At 47.5% G+C, this 15,300-nt stretch overlaps 1 protein-coding gene across 1 annotated transcript in view; it reads left to right on the top strand.

Moving 5' to 3' along the window:
• Positions 1 to 15,121, top strand: part of LOC141975540 (adenylate cyclase type 10-like) — a 28,132-nt gene extending 13,011 nt beyond the window's left edge. Inside the window, exons 16-33 of the mRNA XM_074935981.1 lie at positions 30 to 313; positions 898 to 1,034; positions 2,303 to 2,431; positions 3,445 to 3,726; positions 4,226 to 4,583; positions 5,449 to 5,543; positions 6,198 to 6,261; positions 7,612 to 7,834; positions 8,001 to 8,132; positions 8,823 to 8,995; positions 9,220 to 9,373; positions 10,083 to 10,293; positions 10,383 to 10,479; positions 10,872 to 10,990; positions 12,209 to 12,326; positions 12,909 to 13,104; positions 13,489 to 13,692; positions 14,649 to 15,121. Coding sequence (XP_074792082.1) covers positions 30 to 313; positions 898 to 1,034; positions 2,303 to 2,431; positions 3,445 to 3,726; positions 4,226 to 4,583; positions 5,449 to 5,543; positions 6,198 to 6,261; positions 7,612 to 7,834; positions 8,001 to 8,132; positions 8,823 to 8,995; positions 9,220 to 9,373; positions 10,083 to 10,293; positions 10,383 to 10,479; positions 10,872 to 10,990; positions 12,209 to 12,326; positions 12,909 to 13,104; positions 13,489 to 13,692; positions 14,649 to 14,915 — 3,243 coding nt within the window. The 3' untranslated portion in view covers positions 14,916 to 15,121. The remainder of the gene's footprint in view (positions 1 to 29; positions 314 to 897; positions 1,035 to 2,302; positions 2,432 to 3,444; positions 3,727 to 4,225; positions 4,584 to 5,448; positions 5,544 to 6,197; positions 6,262 to 7,611; positions 7,835 to 8,000; positions 8,133 to 8,822; positions 8,996 to 9,219; positions 9,374 to 10,082; positions 10,294 to 10,382; positions 10,480 to 10,871; positions 10,991 to 12,208; positions 12,327 to 12,908; positions 13,105 to 13,488; positions 13,693 to 14,648) is intronic.
• The last annotated feature ends 179 nt before the right edge of the window (positions 15,122 to 15,300 follow it).

The raw sequence follows: 15,300 nt of genomic DNA, 5'->3' as shown, positions 1-15,300 counted from the left end.
GTGCTGATCTCGTCCCTTTTATTTTTCAGGCAGCGGAAGAAGCGACACTGGTTTTCATCATTGATGAAGCCCAGTACATCGATGCTACCTCCTGGGATTTTTTGGCAAAACTCCTCTTGAGTGTCCCCATCTTTATAGTCCTGTCATTGTCTCCCTTTGCCTCCAAAGAGCTGCTCCCTTGTGCTTCTGCTGAAGGCATCATGAAGAGCCCCAAGACCGCTGGCATTGTCCTCCGGGAACTGGAGCCTTCCAAACTCTTGGAGATGGCCCGTCAGGCCCTTGGGGTGGTGAGCATTCCCAGAGAGATGGAAATGTAAGTGCCCTTATCACCCAACTAATCTGCGTTAGCAAGTGGAGGGGAACAAATCCACCAGGGAGGGACATCAAGCCTTAAGAGCCTGGACAAACTGGGAATAGAAGTCCTTACTCCCTGCCCCTGCTCTAAACTTTAGCCAGCACTATTTAAAGTATGCCCTGGTATTGTTACTGATTTGGGTCTTGACTCAGGAAAGCACTTAAGCACATTTTCATCACATGTGCTTAAATCCCATCAACTGCAATGGGACTTAAGCACCCGCTTAAGTGGTTTCCTGAATCTGAATTTAATTTGAAAACCCTTCTCAGCTCACCAGCTAAACCAGACAAACAATTTAGGGCAATCCTTCATCTCCTGAGGATTTCCTATTCTATTTGTTCCTCCCACTTCTGGGCCAGTTGCTCATTCCAGGGTCTTGGCCTTTATTGCTTAGCTTTCCCTCCTGATAATCGATGCATCATAAATGGGAAAAAAAGATAAACAAAATCAGCTATTTAAAAATATATTAAATGTGCTAAATTCCATATTACCACTGAGAAGCTGCTTGCATTAGTAAGTGTTGGGCTTTCTCCTTTCTTTAGATTCCTCATACAAAGAAGCTTTGGGGTCCCATTGTACTGTGAAGCTTTACTGACGGACCTCCATGCTAATGGGGTTCTTGAGTTTTGCCGCATCCCAGAGGAGGAGAAGGAAGAGGATGAGTGGGATAACCTGTCTAGTACGATACACTTTCTTAACTCATCTAAATCCCATGGCTCTGTTCCCAGCCAGAGGACTCAGAATTCCAGTTTACATCCCTATTTCATATTAGCTGGGTCTTGGGAGACATGGAGCAGGTCTGGATAATTTAGGGGATGTCTAAGGGAACAGAGAGCCTTTCCCCTCCGTCTCTGAGGCTAACAGAATAGAGAGCTTTTCACTTCCGTGTCCCTGGTTCAAATCCAGCTCAGTGTGAGTAGAAGTTATCACCTTCATGCTCACGTCCCTTCATATGCTACTGGAAGGCACCTAGATACTATGGTAAGGACAGTATAGGAACCTCCATAGAATAGAATAATACCTAGCTCTTCTATAGCACTTTTCATCAGTAGCTCTCAAAGGATTTTGCAAAGTTCGGTATCATTACTCCCACTTTACAGGTGGGAAACCGAGGCACAGAACAGGCAGTGACTTGCCCAACGTCACCCAGCAGGCTTGTGGCAGAGCTGGAAACAGAACCCAGGTTTCACAGTCCTCCTCCAGTGAGCTATTCACAAGGATACACATAGAATAAAATAGATTATGGGGTTCTTCTCTACCTGTAGCCTGCCACTCTGAATCTATCCTGCCCAGGACCAGAAATGCAATCTTGGCTGAAAGGAAACTTCTTTAATTCACGGAGCCACCAACTTTTTAAAAACATTTCACTTGGGGATGATCTAACATCAGATCGGGTTGACTCGGTCTTCAGCTGAACTTTCTTTTGGCTCTGGACCTTAGTGCAGGAGCTGCTCTCATTGAAGAGGAGGTGATACGTGACGCGGCGCTGCCATTCGCAGTCTAGATGCACTTCCATTGCTTAGAGAGGGGGAAACCAGCTCCTGTAGTGTGGCCTGGTGCGGACGTGATTCATCTGAGGCGATGTGGCTTGTTGGGAGATTCAAAATAGCATTCAGCAAAGGCTGTCGAGGGTGCTTACAAACTAGACTGACCTCAGATCTATCAGTCCCTGTATCAAAGTACTTGCAGTTTGCATTTTCTGGCAGATGGAATAAACGCTGAGGAAAGAAAGATGAGTTTTACAGAGACCTTTCTAATACCTATAGTGCAGAAGACTAAATAAACCAGCACAAGTTCTTTAGCTCTCACTTGCTCATGGTTTAATTTGTGTGTGTGTGTGTGTGTGTATATATATATATATATATATATATATATATATATATATATATATATTAAAATGAGCTCAAACTGTAAAATGATTCCAAATGATTTCTTCTCTCCACACAGTCAGTGCTGTGAAATCGATACCCTACAGAGCGCCTCTTGTCTCCTCCAAGGAAAACAAAGAGCTTTACGTTTGTACCATCAGGACGGGTGTGGACCTGGACACTGTTCTACTCCCGGCGAGGCTGCAAGGTGAGCAGCTGATTGGCTGGTGCTCAGCGTGTCTCTTCAGAGGCAGCGGTCAAAGACAAATAAAAAGACCTAGGGAGCTGAATGCCGCAGTGCAGGTCTGAGATCCGGAGCTCATCACAGAGGGCTAAAGACTCTGGGAACTCTGTTAGACCGAGATAGTGTGGAGCCTTCAATAAAAGGGATATCTATTGCGTTCACCTGTGGTGCTTTTTGGGTGCACAGTCCAAATCAAGCTCCATTCTTTCCGCTTATTTATCTGCCTAGGTACTCATGCAGTCTTCACTGCCACAGTATCTGTGCCTTATGATCCGTAGCGTATTTAGCTCTATAGCTCCCCTGTGAGCTAGGGAAGCATTATTCTTGAGTTATATATGGGGAACTGAGGCACAGAGAAACTCCTAAGTGACTTGCCTTATGCTTCATGTCACACTGTAGGTCTGTGACAGGGAACTGAGTCTGACTTGAATGATTGGTCACAATGTACCTTGAACCCACCTCAGGTCAGTGCAAAATTGCACTCTGGGATTTCTTTTTGGTTGTCCGAGGCAACAGTGTTCACAAATGGTGTTCCCCTAAGGCACAGAGGGGGCTCCCTCAGTGTATTAATTTGTACAGAAAGAAGAGGTCAGGGATCCAGACAGGATTCTGCTGCTTTCCTGGAATGGACTCAGGCTAAAGACCAGAGGGTCCGTAATATATGGAATCACAGTCCTTACACAGGAGGGGCACCTATTGTACAAAACAAACAGGAGTGAGCAGGCTTCCACACAGCTCGCGTTCCAGTTTCATCTGGCTTTGTTTACCAGGGACCACACTCTGGGCCTGATTCACTTATGCCAATCACTGAAGTCAGTGGAGTTACACTGAGGTAAGATGAGCGTGAATGGGAATTGAAAATCATTGTCTGGAACTCTATGCAACATCCCAGAGATTGCTAGCAACTGAATAATATCCTATGAGTTAATATATTCACGGGAGGAAGTGATTAACTGATTGAACTTTTTTGTCTGCAGAGATTGCTGTGGCCCAGTTGGACAGCTTGAGCCCCTCTGAGCAGATGGCAGTTAAATGTGCAGCTGTCATTGGCCATACGTTTACTCCAGAGCTGCTGCTGTACATCCTCCCAGAGTGGACAAACAAGAAGATGGAGGAGACACTCATGAGCCTGATCAGTTCCCACGTGTTTGAGTATGTTGGAAAAGAAACCAGAGCTACACAGGCAGTAGGTTCCTGCCATTTACACACACATCTGGGCCCCCTGACGGTGCAATCCCTGGGGCCAGAGGACTCTGAAGGTGAGCAGGGTTTTTAGTTTCCAGAACCCCCAGTGTTCCCTGGGAATGCTTTTGTTCCTCTCTCTTTTGGCCATACCTCGGAAATGATGGGCTAATGTCACTTTGTTTTGTCCCTGTGCGCCTGAGCCAAATCCTGTTCAAGTCAATGGAAGTATTTCCTTCCATTAACTTCATTGGAGTTTGGATCAGGCCCCATGTACATAGTCGCTGGCCAGTGATGGCAGTTGAAATGCCACATAATATTTTGTGTTCATAAGTGCCGGGAAAATTACTCCTTGGGAGGCTTAGGAGAATTTTGCATGAGGATCTACAGCCATTGTAATCGCATTGGCTCCGCTTTATTATTATTTCTTTATACCGCTCCCTGGATGTGTAAAGCACTTCTATCAACAAATAAAAAAGGACAGGTCCCTGCCCAGAAGAACAGCCAGTCTAAGTGGTTTCCAGTCAGATAAATCTGATGCAATCATGCGATAAAGGAATTATTGCTGCTTTCCAGATGTCGGTGCCGCTGCTCCAAGCTTCAGCCTGCAAGAGGAGCTGGGGATGTTGCAGCAGGATCAAGCAATGCGGTTCTGCACTCCCCTGCTGCGAGAAGGGGCCTATGAGCTGTGGCTGGGGGATCAGAAGAAGGCCCTGCACCTCAAATGTGCCACCTTCCTGGAGCACAAGGCTCACAAATGCAGAAGCTGCGGTGGAGGTGATTTCATTTCCTTCCATCGCTATGCCCTGGACACCCAGATGAGCCACGAAGACTCTTTGCTGGGACAGGGCAGTAAGACCAAGGGCACGGCTCAGGTGCTTTCTGAAGAAACCGGGAAGAGGCTTCAGACAAGCTTAGCACAAGGTAAACGGAAGTTCGGAAATAGCATAGGGGGACTGACAATGCATTGCAGGGTGTTGGCATTTCTGGAGGCTGTAGTTCACACTAGTGCATGGGATAGCCGGTAAGAGGATGAAGATCATACCTGCAGTCTCTGGAGCATAACACTGCAGTGTGTTGAATGATAGCCCCAGTGTCTTGAAATCTCCTGTTCTCTTCCAGGGGTTCTCAGACTTTTGTACCGGTGACCCCTTTCACACAGCAAGCCTCTGAGTGTGACCCCCCTTATAAATACATAAAGTGTTTTGAACGTAACACCATTACAAATGCTGGAGGCAAAGCGGGGTTTGGGGTGGAGGCTGACAGCTAGCGACTCCCCATGTAATAACCTTGTGACCCCCTAAGGGGTCCTGACCCCCATTTTGAGAACCCCTGTACTACACCCTGCAAGGTGCTGGTTGTCCATCTGATATTTCCAGTTTTGGAAACTCTGCAAATGTGTTTCCTACTTCTGTCAAACAAATGACAAACTGGAAGACTGGTGACACGTTAGCCAGCCTGAAATCTGCACTGCGACCCAGATAGCCAATTCAGAACTAGGTCACCTGACTGGCTGACTGTGTCAGGCTTATCTGATGCCCTGTCTGGTTTCTAATATATCAGATATCCAGATGCTTCTTGTATGCAGGTCAGAGCGTTCTTGGATGCAGTTCCAGTGCTGAGCATCACATAAGGGGGTAGAGGAACCACAGACAGCTTCCTAACTTACCAAACAAACAGATCTAAAATAAAGTCCCAGCTTATGTGTTTGTAGGAGGCAAACCTGGTCACTAGTGCAACCCCAGTCTCTGTTTGCAGGAAGATAGCGATACCTGTATGGAGCATTTCAGATTCAGAAGTTATTTTGTCTTGTCTGTTTCAGATGCACCAGAGAGGACCGATGCCTCTCTGGGGCAGGAACTTGCCATAGAAACTCCCATGGCCTCATGTGAAGGTAAAACTTCTTTGGCTGCCCAGCTGGCAACGCAGTTAGAATGAGGGAGGCTTTGAAAGGGGGAGATAGAGAGAGATGAGCCTATCCCTTGTTATGGCTGTGTCAGTACTTACCTGGCTCCAATTACCACAGTATCTGAGTGCCTCATGATTTTCAGTTATAGTTATCCTCACAGCAGATGGGGGACTAAAGCACAGAGAGCCTAAGTGACTTGCACAAGATGTGACACTCTCCCGGGGCGCCCAGAATCTTAAGCCACTGTGTTACCCATCTGCCTCAGCAAGAGAGAGGTTTGCTGGAGCACAAACTGTGTGTCAGCTCCCTGCCACACCAGTCTGTCCACCTCACCAGCAAACTCCTTGAGACTCTGCTAGTCTAAACCTTGCCTTCCCTGTTGCCAGGTTCCCCAGAGACATCTGTCCGTAATGTCCAGTCCCTCTCGCTGGACACTCACGGCAATTTTACAGATTTAATTAGCTGATATATAATTTAAACAAAGACATCACGTCATACCCACCTCTGTTTAACAGTGCACAGGAACACAGCACAATAGTTTAGCTGAGGAAGTGAAGGATACCCTCTCCTAAACCACAGAGTAAATTTTGGAAGCTAGAACATGATTCATTTAATCCTTTTTTTTAACTTCCTTTTCAGATAATTTACAGTGCAGGGCAAAATCAGCCATGAATAAACAGGTGTTGCCAGATGATCATCTCCGGTATGGTGGGGGGAAGGATCTTTGATCACCTGTGTTCTTAAAGAGCAAGTTAATTCCTTGGGAACAGGTTGCTGAAGAGACTGGGACTGGAAATGGGATAACAGAACTTTTCAGCTCCAAGCCATTAGTTCAGATCTGGCTCAGCCAGGGACTAATCCCAAACCCATTGAAATTAATGGGCAGACTCCTACTGACCTCAGCGAATTTAGGATCAGGCCCTGGGTCAATGATAACAAGTTATTGCTGCTTTTTGCAAGGCTATTGTACAATTATTAGACAGGGTTCAGAGAAGGGCGACAGGAATGATTAAGGGCCTGGCAAAACTCTCATATGAAGCGAGATTGAACAGACTGGGATCAAGAGGGGACATAATAAAAGCATATAAAGTAATCGATGGTCTAGAGAAGGCAGATTGAGAGTTTCTGTTCTTCCCTCTCATTGCAATGGAACAAGGGGACATTCAGTGAAATAAAAAAAACCCTGCTTTTTTTACCCAGCGCATAACTGGAACTCATTGCTATAGGAAGTCACTGAGGCCAAGAGTTTAGCAAGATTCAGAAAGGGCGTGGACATTTATATGAGTAACAATAATGTCCAGAGTTATAATAGTTAATGCTAACAAATTTAGGGAGGGGATAAAACCTCATGCTTTAGCCAATCTCTGTCTATGAGAGACCAGGATGAGAACAGGTGTGGGGGAGCAGATTATCCCACATCTGCCTGCTGCGGGGTTCTCGCACCTTCTGGAGACATATAACCTGCTGGCTGCTATTGCAAACCTGATACTGGTCCTGGTTTGATCCAGTCTGGAAATGCCTATGTTGCAATTCTTTATTGCTGTTCGGGAGCCTGTGTACACTGGATTTTTGATAGTGGTATAAATGCTTCATACTGGATTTTCTATCTAGTTAGGTTTGGCCCCCACCCCTATAGTATCTGGGCACCTTATTAACCTCACAGCAGCCTGTGAGGTATGGCATTACTATTATCCCCATTTTACAGATGGGGAAACAGAGGCATTTGCCCAAGGTCACACAGGCAGTCAGTGGCAGAGCGGGGAATTGAACCTGGTTCTCCTGATTCCGAGTCCCATGTCTTAACTGCAAGCCCATCCTTCCTCGGTTGGTGGGTGATGCCAGACAACTTGGGGATTTTTATGTCAATTTAAAGGAAATTAAATATTTTTTTTCAGTTACATTTTGGAGTGTTTCATATTTTCTGCAGTAGGGGTGCCCCTATGCCCATGGGGATACTGAGGACTGGGCCCTGATGGGATCATCCCCAGGGGATCCTTTAGCGATTTTCAATTTGGGCTACAGCGGGCTCGCCCTCTCTTCTCACTCACCATAGAGTTGAACAGGAGTTCCTGGACAGGGTGGACAAGCTGATTAAGTACCATAAACGTGGCAAAGAGGAAGCCACAAACCTGGCACCCTGTGAATGTGGAGAGAGAGTGGAATTGGTGGTCTCTGCCCTAGCCCGCCATTGTCTGATGGTGAAAGACAGAACGAGGGCTTTTTATTATCTTCTGGAGTCTGCGGCTGCTTCCTTATATTTATCCAACAATTATATGGTGAGTGGGCCTCCATATGTTCCTGCATCTCTAGATGACCTAACCCTAAAGCTGGCCCTGGATAAGTTTCCTCTGGCTAATAAGTAGGGGGTGGAGGGGCCAGAGTTGTGTGTTCTAGGTAGGCGATGGCCCAGCCTCTCACTGTATCTCTCTGTGTTTGCTTGAGGCATACTTGTATTTGAAGAAAGCAAGTGGCCTACAGGAATTGTCAGCATTGGCAATGTTCCCTTGTCTGAAGAGACCTAAACTGAAGATCAACCAGTTTGAGGAAGCCACTTTCTGCAGCCTCAGGGGAGAGGTAAGAAACCAGGTAGATGCTGGAGGATGTCTAAAGGTGACCTGGTTCTGACTCTTGCTCTCTGCCTTACCCATGAGCCCCAAATCCTGTGCAAACCCCTCAGGGTTCTACCACCCATCCATCTCACCACTGCCACCTTAAAAAAGATTGGAGCAAAATCAGAAGCCCACCTGCTTTTGCCGTCTAACTGCCGGGACTGCTGCAGTTTGCTAATAAAGTGTGCAATCTGAGAGCTCTGTTGGATCCCGGCTGCCCTGGAGGAGCAAGTACCAGCAGCAACCCAAGGAATACACAGTATCCCCCCCCCTCCCCCCCCCGGTATCTGCTCCTGGCTTTGGGTTTGCAAACTTCCCTTTCAGCTGCAGACCCCACCATCTCCTTTTGGAGGCTGATCTTGCCACAGTGGCATCTCCAAATCTTCCTACCTCCCGATTTGATTCCTGCAATGTTTGTGAGGCACTCAGATATTAGCAGGGACCACAATAGAACCTAGACAGACAGATACACAGTACCCCATTATTCCCTTGTTGGGCACCTACAGCTCAATTTGTCTACAGGACCCCACCTCAACCATGTTTTATCCTAAAATGAGGCAAATGTCATTCAGCCTCCCTGACCTCGTCAGACTCTAGGTGCAATTACACAGGGATGTGGTTGCAGCGATTGCCTTACTAATCACTCCCCATGCAGGTCTGCTTCAACATGGGCCAAATCGCACTGGCCAAGAGACTGATCAAGAGGGCCCTCTGCTTACTGCACAAGGGGTTTCCCCGTACCTGGCTCGGAGCCTTCTTCCAGTCGTTACTCGAAGAATCCAAACACTCTGCGTATCATGCTCAGCAGCGTCAGGCCCAACACACAGAGTAAGAGGTGGAATCTCAGTCAGATGATTGTGGGTCTTAGCCCTCCTGGCCAGCAGCTATTTGCAAATGTCACCATGGAAACTGAACACAATAGGCCTGATTGGCACTCTGTGTTCAAGAGAGTTTCTAATGGGCCCCTTTGCTTGATCTCTCGTTATTTAATTAGCAGTTACCGTATATGTTTGACTTGCTGTGACCACTAACATCTAACAACGTCTCTCCAGTAGGAAGGCATTAGCTGTCCTGCAGCAGCAGATTCACTGCCTCTCCTTGCTCTGGCAGTTCTACAGCCTGGACTCTACCACCAACAGGAAGTACTCCCGGCTGGCAGCCCTGATGGAAATAAATTTGGCAGATGAGTCTGAGAACAAGATGCAGGTGTGTGTGCCCTTTCCTAATAGTCCTGGTATAGATGGCAAAGGTCTAGCTACCTCACCTCTCCAGGCGAAATTCCTCCACGCATCAGCGTGGCGCCAGGAGTAATAATCCCTGAGAAGAGGGAAGTTCCCAGACGGCTTCTAAAAGGAGGACGTTTTATGCTCTGGAGTAATGTCTCTGGGCACAGGCAGTATTGCTGAGTGGGGTTGATCGAGAACAAAAAGGCTTTGCATCTTCATATTGCAAACTATACATGAGCTGGCAATTAAAAAAGAAAAAGAAAGCTTTTTGCAAGAGAAGTTACCATAAGCCCAGCCTTGAGAGCAGGGGACAAAGTCATAAGTCAAATATTTCTCTATGTTTTTAATTAGAAAAGTCTCTGTGGCAATCAGATAACCACTGAGTGTCAGTCAGCGTGATGTTTAACACACTGCCCCATGTTAGCCTGCTCCAGACCTCCACTGAGCTGGTGCTGCTTCCAACTCAGTGCTGATGTCTCTAGATATGGAAATTTTCCTCCACCTAAATATACCATCTACAATGAGACACCATGTTCTATTTGAGCAAGATCCCCAGGCTTGCTCCCAAACTAGGGTCTTCTCCTGCTTGGCTTGCTGCATGGCTTTTCCTTCAGCAGCCTTTTATTTTCTTTATACGGTTGGTGAATTTCAGCAGGGTGCATTTTCGTATCCTCTTTTCAATGCCTTAGATCATTTCGACATATATGGATTTTTCACAGTTCTCCCAAAGTATGGGCTATAAAGACGAGTGGCTAAAATACGAGATGATGGCTATCCAGAGAAGTTCCCAGTGCAACTTCACCTTCACCAGGGAGAGGTTGCTAATGACAGCACAGTTAGCTCAGGCACTGGCCTATAGCAAGCTTTGCTTGGGTCACCTGACCCGATCCATCCAGTTGGGTGAGTCCATTCTAACCATTTGCTGGGAGGGAGAGTTTATATAAACCCGTGCACCATATATACAGACATATGTATTCTTTCTTCAACAGGCTTTCAGGCTCATACAATGTGTGTGCGGCTCCGGAAAACCAGCCTCCACTGCCTGGTTCTTTCGGTTCTCTTCAAATCTGCGTTCCTGAAGAACAAGTATTGTCATCATTTCATCTGGCTGTGTTAACTCACTAGAGTTGGGGTATTTATGTTGTGTTGGTCAAGATGATTTGTAAAGAGAGATGGACGAATGAGTGTAGATGGGCAAATGGGGTGGCGTAAGAAAGACAGGACGGAGATGGAAGAAGGGTCCGAGAGATGGTGCGTTTGGTGGACGTAGATGGAGGGGGAGGCGTGGATTGATTTTAACCTTGCCGGGATCAACAGTATGATACAGCAAGCTGGAAAGGCTTGCTGTCGAACCAGCACTGACGCCAACTACTGCTAGCACTTTAGGGTCAGAGCTCCCTTAGGACTTTCCCATTGCACAACAGGGTTTAAGGGATAGTTTATAATGACTCTTAGAGCTCGTAGGTCTTATTTTGTAGGTACACCCAATGCATCAGCGTCTTAGAGTGGCTGTGGGAACTCGCTACTCAAGAGGAGAGCATCGTGGTCTTGGCATGTTTCTATTCAGCCTGTTTAGACCTGCTGCTTTGTGATGCTGGTAAGTGCTGCCTGGAGTTTAAGAAGGGTGGCCAGACACTGCTATCCTCTGCCAGGATTCATGCAGTTTTCATGATGGGAAGAGGCACTTAATGCAGCGTTTACACTGGCTGGGAGGGTTGTGTTACCAGCAGTATCCACTATGGCCATTAGTAGTATCTGTGTTGCTATAACCTAGGAGCTCTACTCACAGACCAGGACCACATTGAGCAAGGCGCTGTACGAACACAGAGCGAAGACCGTTTCTGTCCCAAAGAGCTTACGCCCTAAATGTAAAAGGGAGACAACATCGTCATGAAGCAGAGCATCAGGAACGTTGAGGTGCTCTGTTCTTGCACGCCTAGGCCGAGATGGTTCAAGGGGACTCCGAGATGGCCAGAAAAGAGCACAACTTGGAAATGCATCTGCTAGCCTCTCATGCAGCCGTGCCTTTCTCAGGCCCTCTCAGTTTCTCTTGCGGTGGGACCTTAGTGTGTGAAGAGGGGAGTCATTGCTCTTCCTACCGTAGGTTTTTTATATTGAGTTTTAATGTAAGGAATGAAAATCCCTGTTGGCCTATACAGGCCATTTTTATTTCTTTTGGACAGTTTTGAAAGCTGATTTTGGGCTGCTGATCAGGTACTAGATGGGACCAATTTGTGTGCCACACAGATTGCTGACGTACTTAAAGGAAGCACACAGAGCAGTGCTGACTTTGTCCAACGGGATGAGCTTGTCTGGTTTCCACCTCTACACTACAAGCTGGGGTTGGTGGTTTTGAAGCTACCCTAGGTCTGGCTTTTGCCAGGGAACCAACAGGATTCCTTATTAATGGGCAAAACATCATAAGGGAAAACATGTTTTTGTAGGACTTACTTGATCAAAAAACAAACTTCATCTCCTAAAGCCATGGCCTTAGCATTGAGTAGACCACTATGGGGTGCAGGGGTTTATTCTCAGGGAGCACCACCTGATAAGGATGCCTTCTCTAGGAGGAAAGGTAACTGATGTCTTCATGTTAACTCATTATTGATGCTTTCTGATGGCACCAGGGACATGGTGCTTCACTAAAAATGCCGGATTCAGTCAGCATCCAGCCATGATTTAAACTGACAACCCAAGGTCCTTGTCACCAAACACACCCAGGTGAATGGCTGTTGTGAGGTCTCTTCTGTTCCGACGCTGACCTGTTAAGTGCCGTTGAGTGGAATGGCTTCTCTGAGGCCCATTTCTTTTGCAGGGTTTGATTACAGGCCCATTGAGGAGTGCCTGCAGTTCATAAACCAATATGAAGCCAGCTGCATCCTTAAGTCTCAGAGCAACATCATGCTGAGTCTATATTCCTCTTTGGCAATCTGGTAATACAGGGGTCTCATCAGATACGTCTCTGCTTTGGGGTATTAGCTTGCGCTCTTTTGTGTGCTGTGGGGAAAGAACCGTGATCCTGTAGGTATGGAATTGGGTGCAGAGAATTCACCCCCTGCTGCAGAATCTATGTTTTAAAAAAATAAATAAAGCCAACATTTTCCAACGTGGGGACCTAAATTCCAGCATTTGGCGAGAAGGAGCCTGATTCTCAGAGGGTTGAGCATCTGCAGCTCCCATTGACTTTAATGGAAGCTACAGGTGCTCAGCCGCTCTGACAATGAAATGGCCCTTTCATGTAACTGCCTAGGGCACCTATGGAACTAGGGCGACATTCACCCCTGTGCAGAGGCCAGCACGAAACCTTGTCGCCATTTAAGTCCCTCTTAAACCCTCAAAATAGGGGAGGCTCTTTCCTCATTTGTCCCATTTTTATGAGCAGCTCTGCAAAGCCACCCGTGGCTCCTTCCAAGCTACTGTAAGAATAAAAGGGGGGTTGTTGAGTGCAATATTAAAGCAGCCTTGGCCGGCGGTGAATGGAAGAGGTTGACGGCTTCCTTCCTGTTTGTTTGGAGGTTTGGCAGACTCCAGCAGTGGGATCTGTTTGAGGACAGTTTCACAAAGGCCCAACGGCTGGTGAGCAGAACGAACGCATCCCTTTTTGGCACTCACGGCTTTTTTAGATTCCTGGAATGCCAGGGCCTGTTGCTCCGGAAAGTCATGGAAGACACGCCCGAGAAGGTCCGGGAGGCTCGCAGTTCAACGCTCAGGGTGATTTTTCTTTTATGTCAATTTCAGTGCTTATTTAAGGGAAGGACCGGTAACAGCCAGGCCTGGTCTGAGTAGGTATTGTGCATGCATAGCTCTTCCCATTCGGATCTGTTACACGCCATTCTCTTCCCGTCCTGGTGTCCATTATACTTGGACCCCACGCGGCTCTGCCAGTGCACAGCACTCTGTGCTAGTCCAGCCCACGTGCCCATATAATTCTGCCAGTCAACCTCATTAGCCTTTTGCAAAAATTCCCCATGGCTGCTCACATGGAATCAGCTCCACTGGGATCAGCTACATAGGGAGCTCTAGTGTAGACAGACTGCTGCCAGCATTTTAAGCACCACGCCCCTACTCAGAGCAGATCTAATCTCCTCTCTTTAGTACTTTGAGGAATTCCTTTCTCGCTGCTCAACAAGTCCAGTCTACCACACAAGGGTTTACAGCCTGAAAGCCTCTGTTAACCTCCTGGGAGATGAAGATAAGAGCCAGGTCCCTTTGTCGAAGGGTCTCAAACTTTCAGCCACTTCCCAGACCGGACTGGAGGAAACTTCTTTCAGTGTGAGCCCTGACAGTGTCCACAACGAGGTAAGCCGTGACTCTTCCCTTTGAACTCCAGGGGAGCTGAGCTCTGGGGTACCAATAGAAACAAGGTGGGCAATGGTAATTTCAGTGCAATGGGCATCGAGTGACAACTTGTCGTAACTTTCATTCTTGATGTAACAATAACACGATGAACAACACCCCTGGGCACAGTTGGCTCCCAAACTACCGTGTTTACTAGGGCACACAAACGTGCAAAGCCCAGCTACGTACCACGCTCCTGCTCTGACTGGTTTCTGGTGGCTTCTAAAACATAAACCACGATGAGCACCGCTAGAGGGCTTGCAAACTACTTAAAGGGAGTCTACCATACACTGGATAACTCGCGGAGGGAACTGTCAGGGTCCACAGTGGAACTGATGCGGGTACACGGAGATCCCACGGGGGAAGAGTCTTTGTTGCAGGTTCACTATTTTGCCTTCCACATAACTTTCCCCCTATTGTACAGCCCCTGCTAAACTGCAGGTTTAGTTACTTAAAAAGTCAGAGATTAGGCATTAAGGGGAGAGGGTCTGGGTTTCATCTGCTGCATTATTTCCCCCTGCCCTTTATAGACACACCCCGTGGCACCCATGCATCCAAAAAGACTGATAAGAATTCCCGTTACAGCTCTTTTACTGCTGCTCCAACTTGGTCAGCAGGGGCCACTGTGAAACATGAGTTTCAGCTTCCCTTCTCATGACCATCTGACCTGATGTTCTTAGCCCCTGTGGCCTGTATTTCAGAGATCTGGCTCTCCCCCTGTACAGGGCACAGATGTCATGACAGAACTACTGATAGGAGGACAAGCAATGTGCACTTTTCTTTTTGCTCTTCAGTAACTCAGGCCAACACCTTGCGCTGGACATTTTCTCCTTCTCCCTTCTTGCCCTCTTGGGCATTGGCTCAGCCCCCGCTATTGTTATTAACCGTGCTAAGAAGATTTCCTGTTTTGTGCACAGTATCAGGGCACCGGCAGAGTGGAAGAGCTGAAGGACAGCAAAGATCAGGATGTAGAGGGCACACAAGAATACATGAAATCTGCCGCATTGAGGCTGAAATCCGAACCCATGCCGAAGGAATTGACCTTTGTTCATCTCCAGCCGGGGCAAGCTCCCACGTCCCCCCACACTGTGCCTGCTGGTGAACTTATGGAATACATCGGCATTGCACCCCGCCCATTGTCCTCGACATCCAGAAAACCCCAGGCTGCTGGTGACAAAGCCTGAAGGGGCAGGAGAGACTGTCAGAGCCAGGACATTGCTGGGGAGGGTGGAGGGTTTGCTGGGATACGGAGCACATACATTGAAAACCTGCCTTGTCATGGATCAGAGGCCAGCAGAGAATTTGAGGAAGGATGCTATGGAAAAAGGGGGGAAACTGATACAAAAGGGTTCTTTTCTTTTAGTCTGTGTAGTTTAGTGGTGTTTATAGGACCTCGGAGTGATTGGGTATAACTCTGTACTCAGGGGGTATGACTACACTACAGTCAAACACCCGGGACTGGCTCGTGTTAACTGACTCGGGCTTGCAGGGCTATGGCTGTGAGGCTATCAAATTGCAGTGCAGCTATTTGGGCTAGAGTCCAGGCTCTGAGGGGTCTCAGAACCAGCT

Source organism: Natator depressus, chromosome 21, assembly GCF_965152275.1.
Source record: "Natator depressus isolate rNatDep1 chromosome 21, rNatDep2.hap1, whole genome shotgun sequence".
NCBI classification, from domain to species: Eukaryota; Metazoa; Chordata; order Testudines; family Cheloniidae; genus Natator; species Natator depressus.
This window is presented reverse-complemented; position numbering and strand designations above follow the sequence as displayed.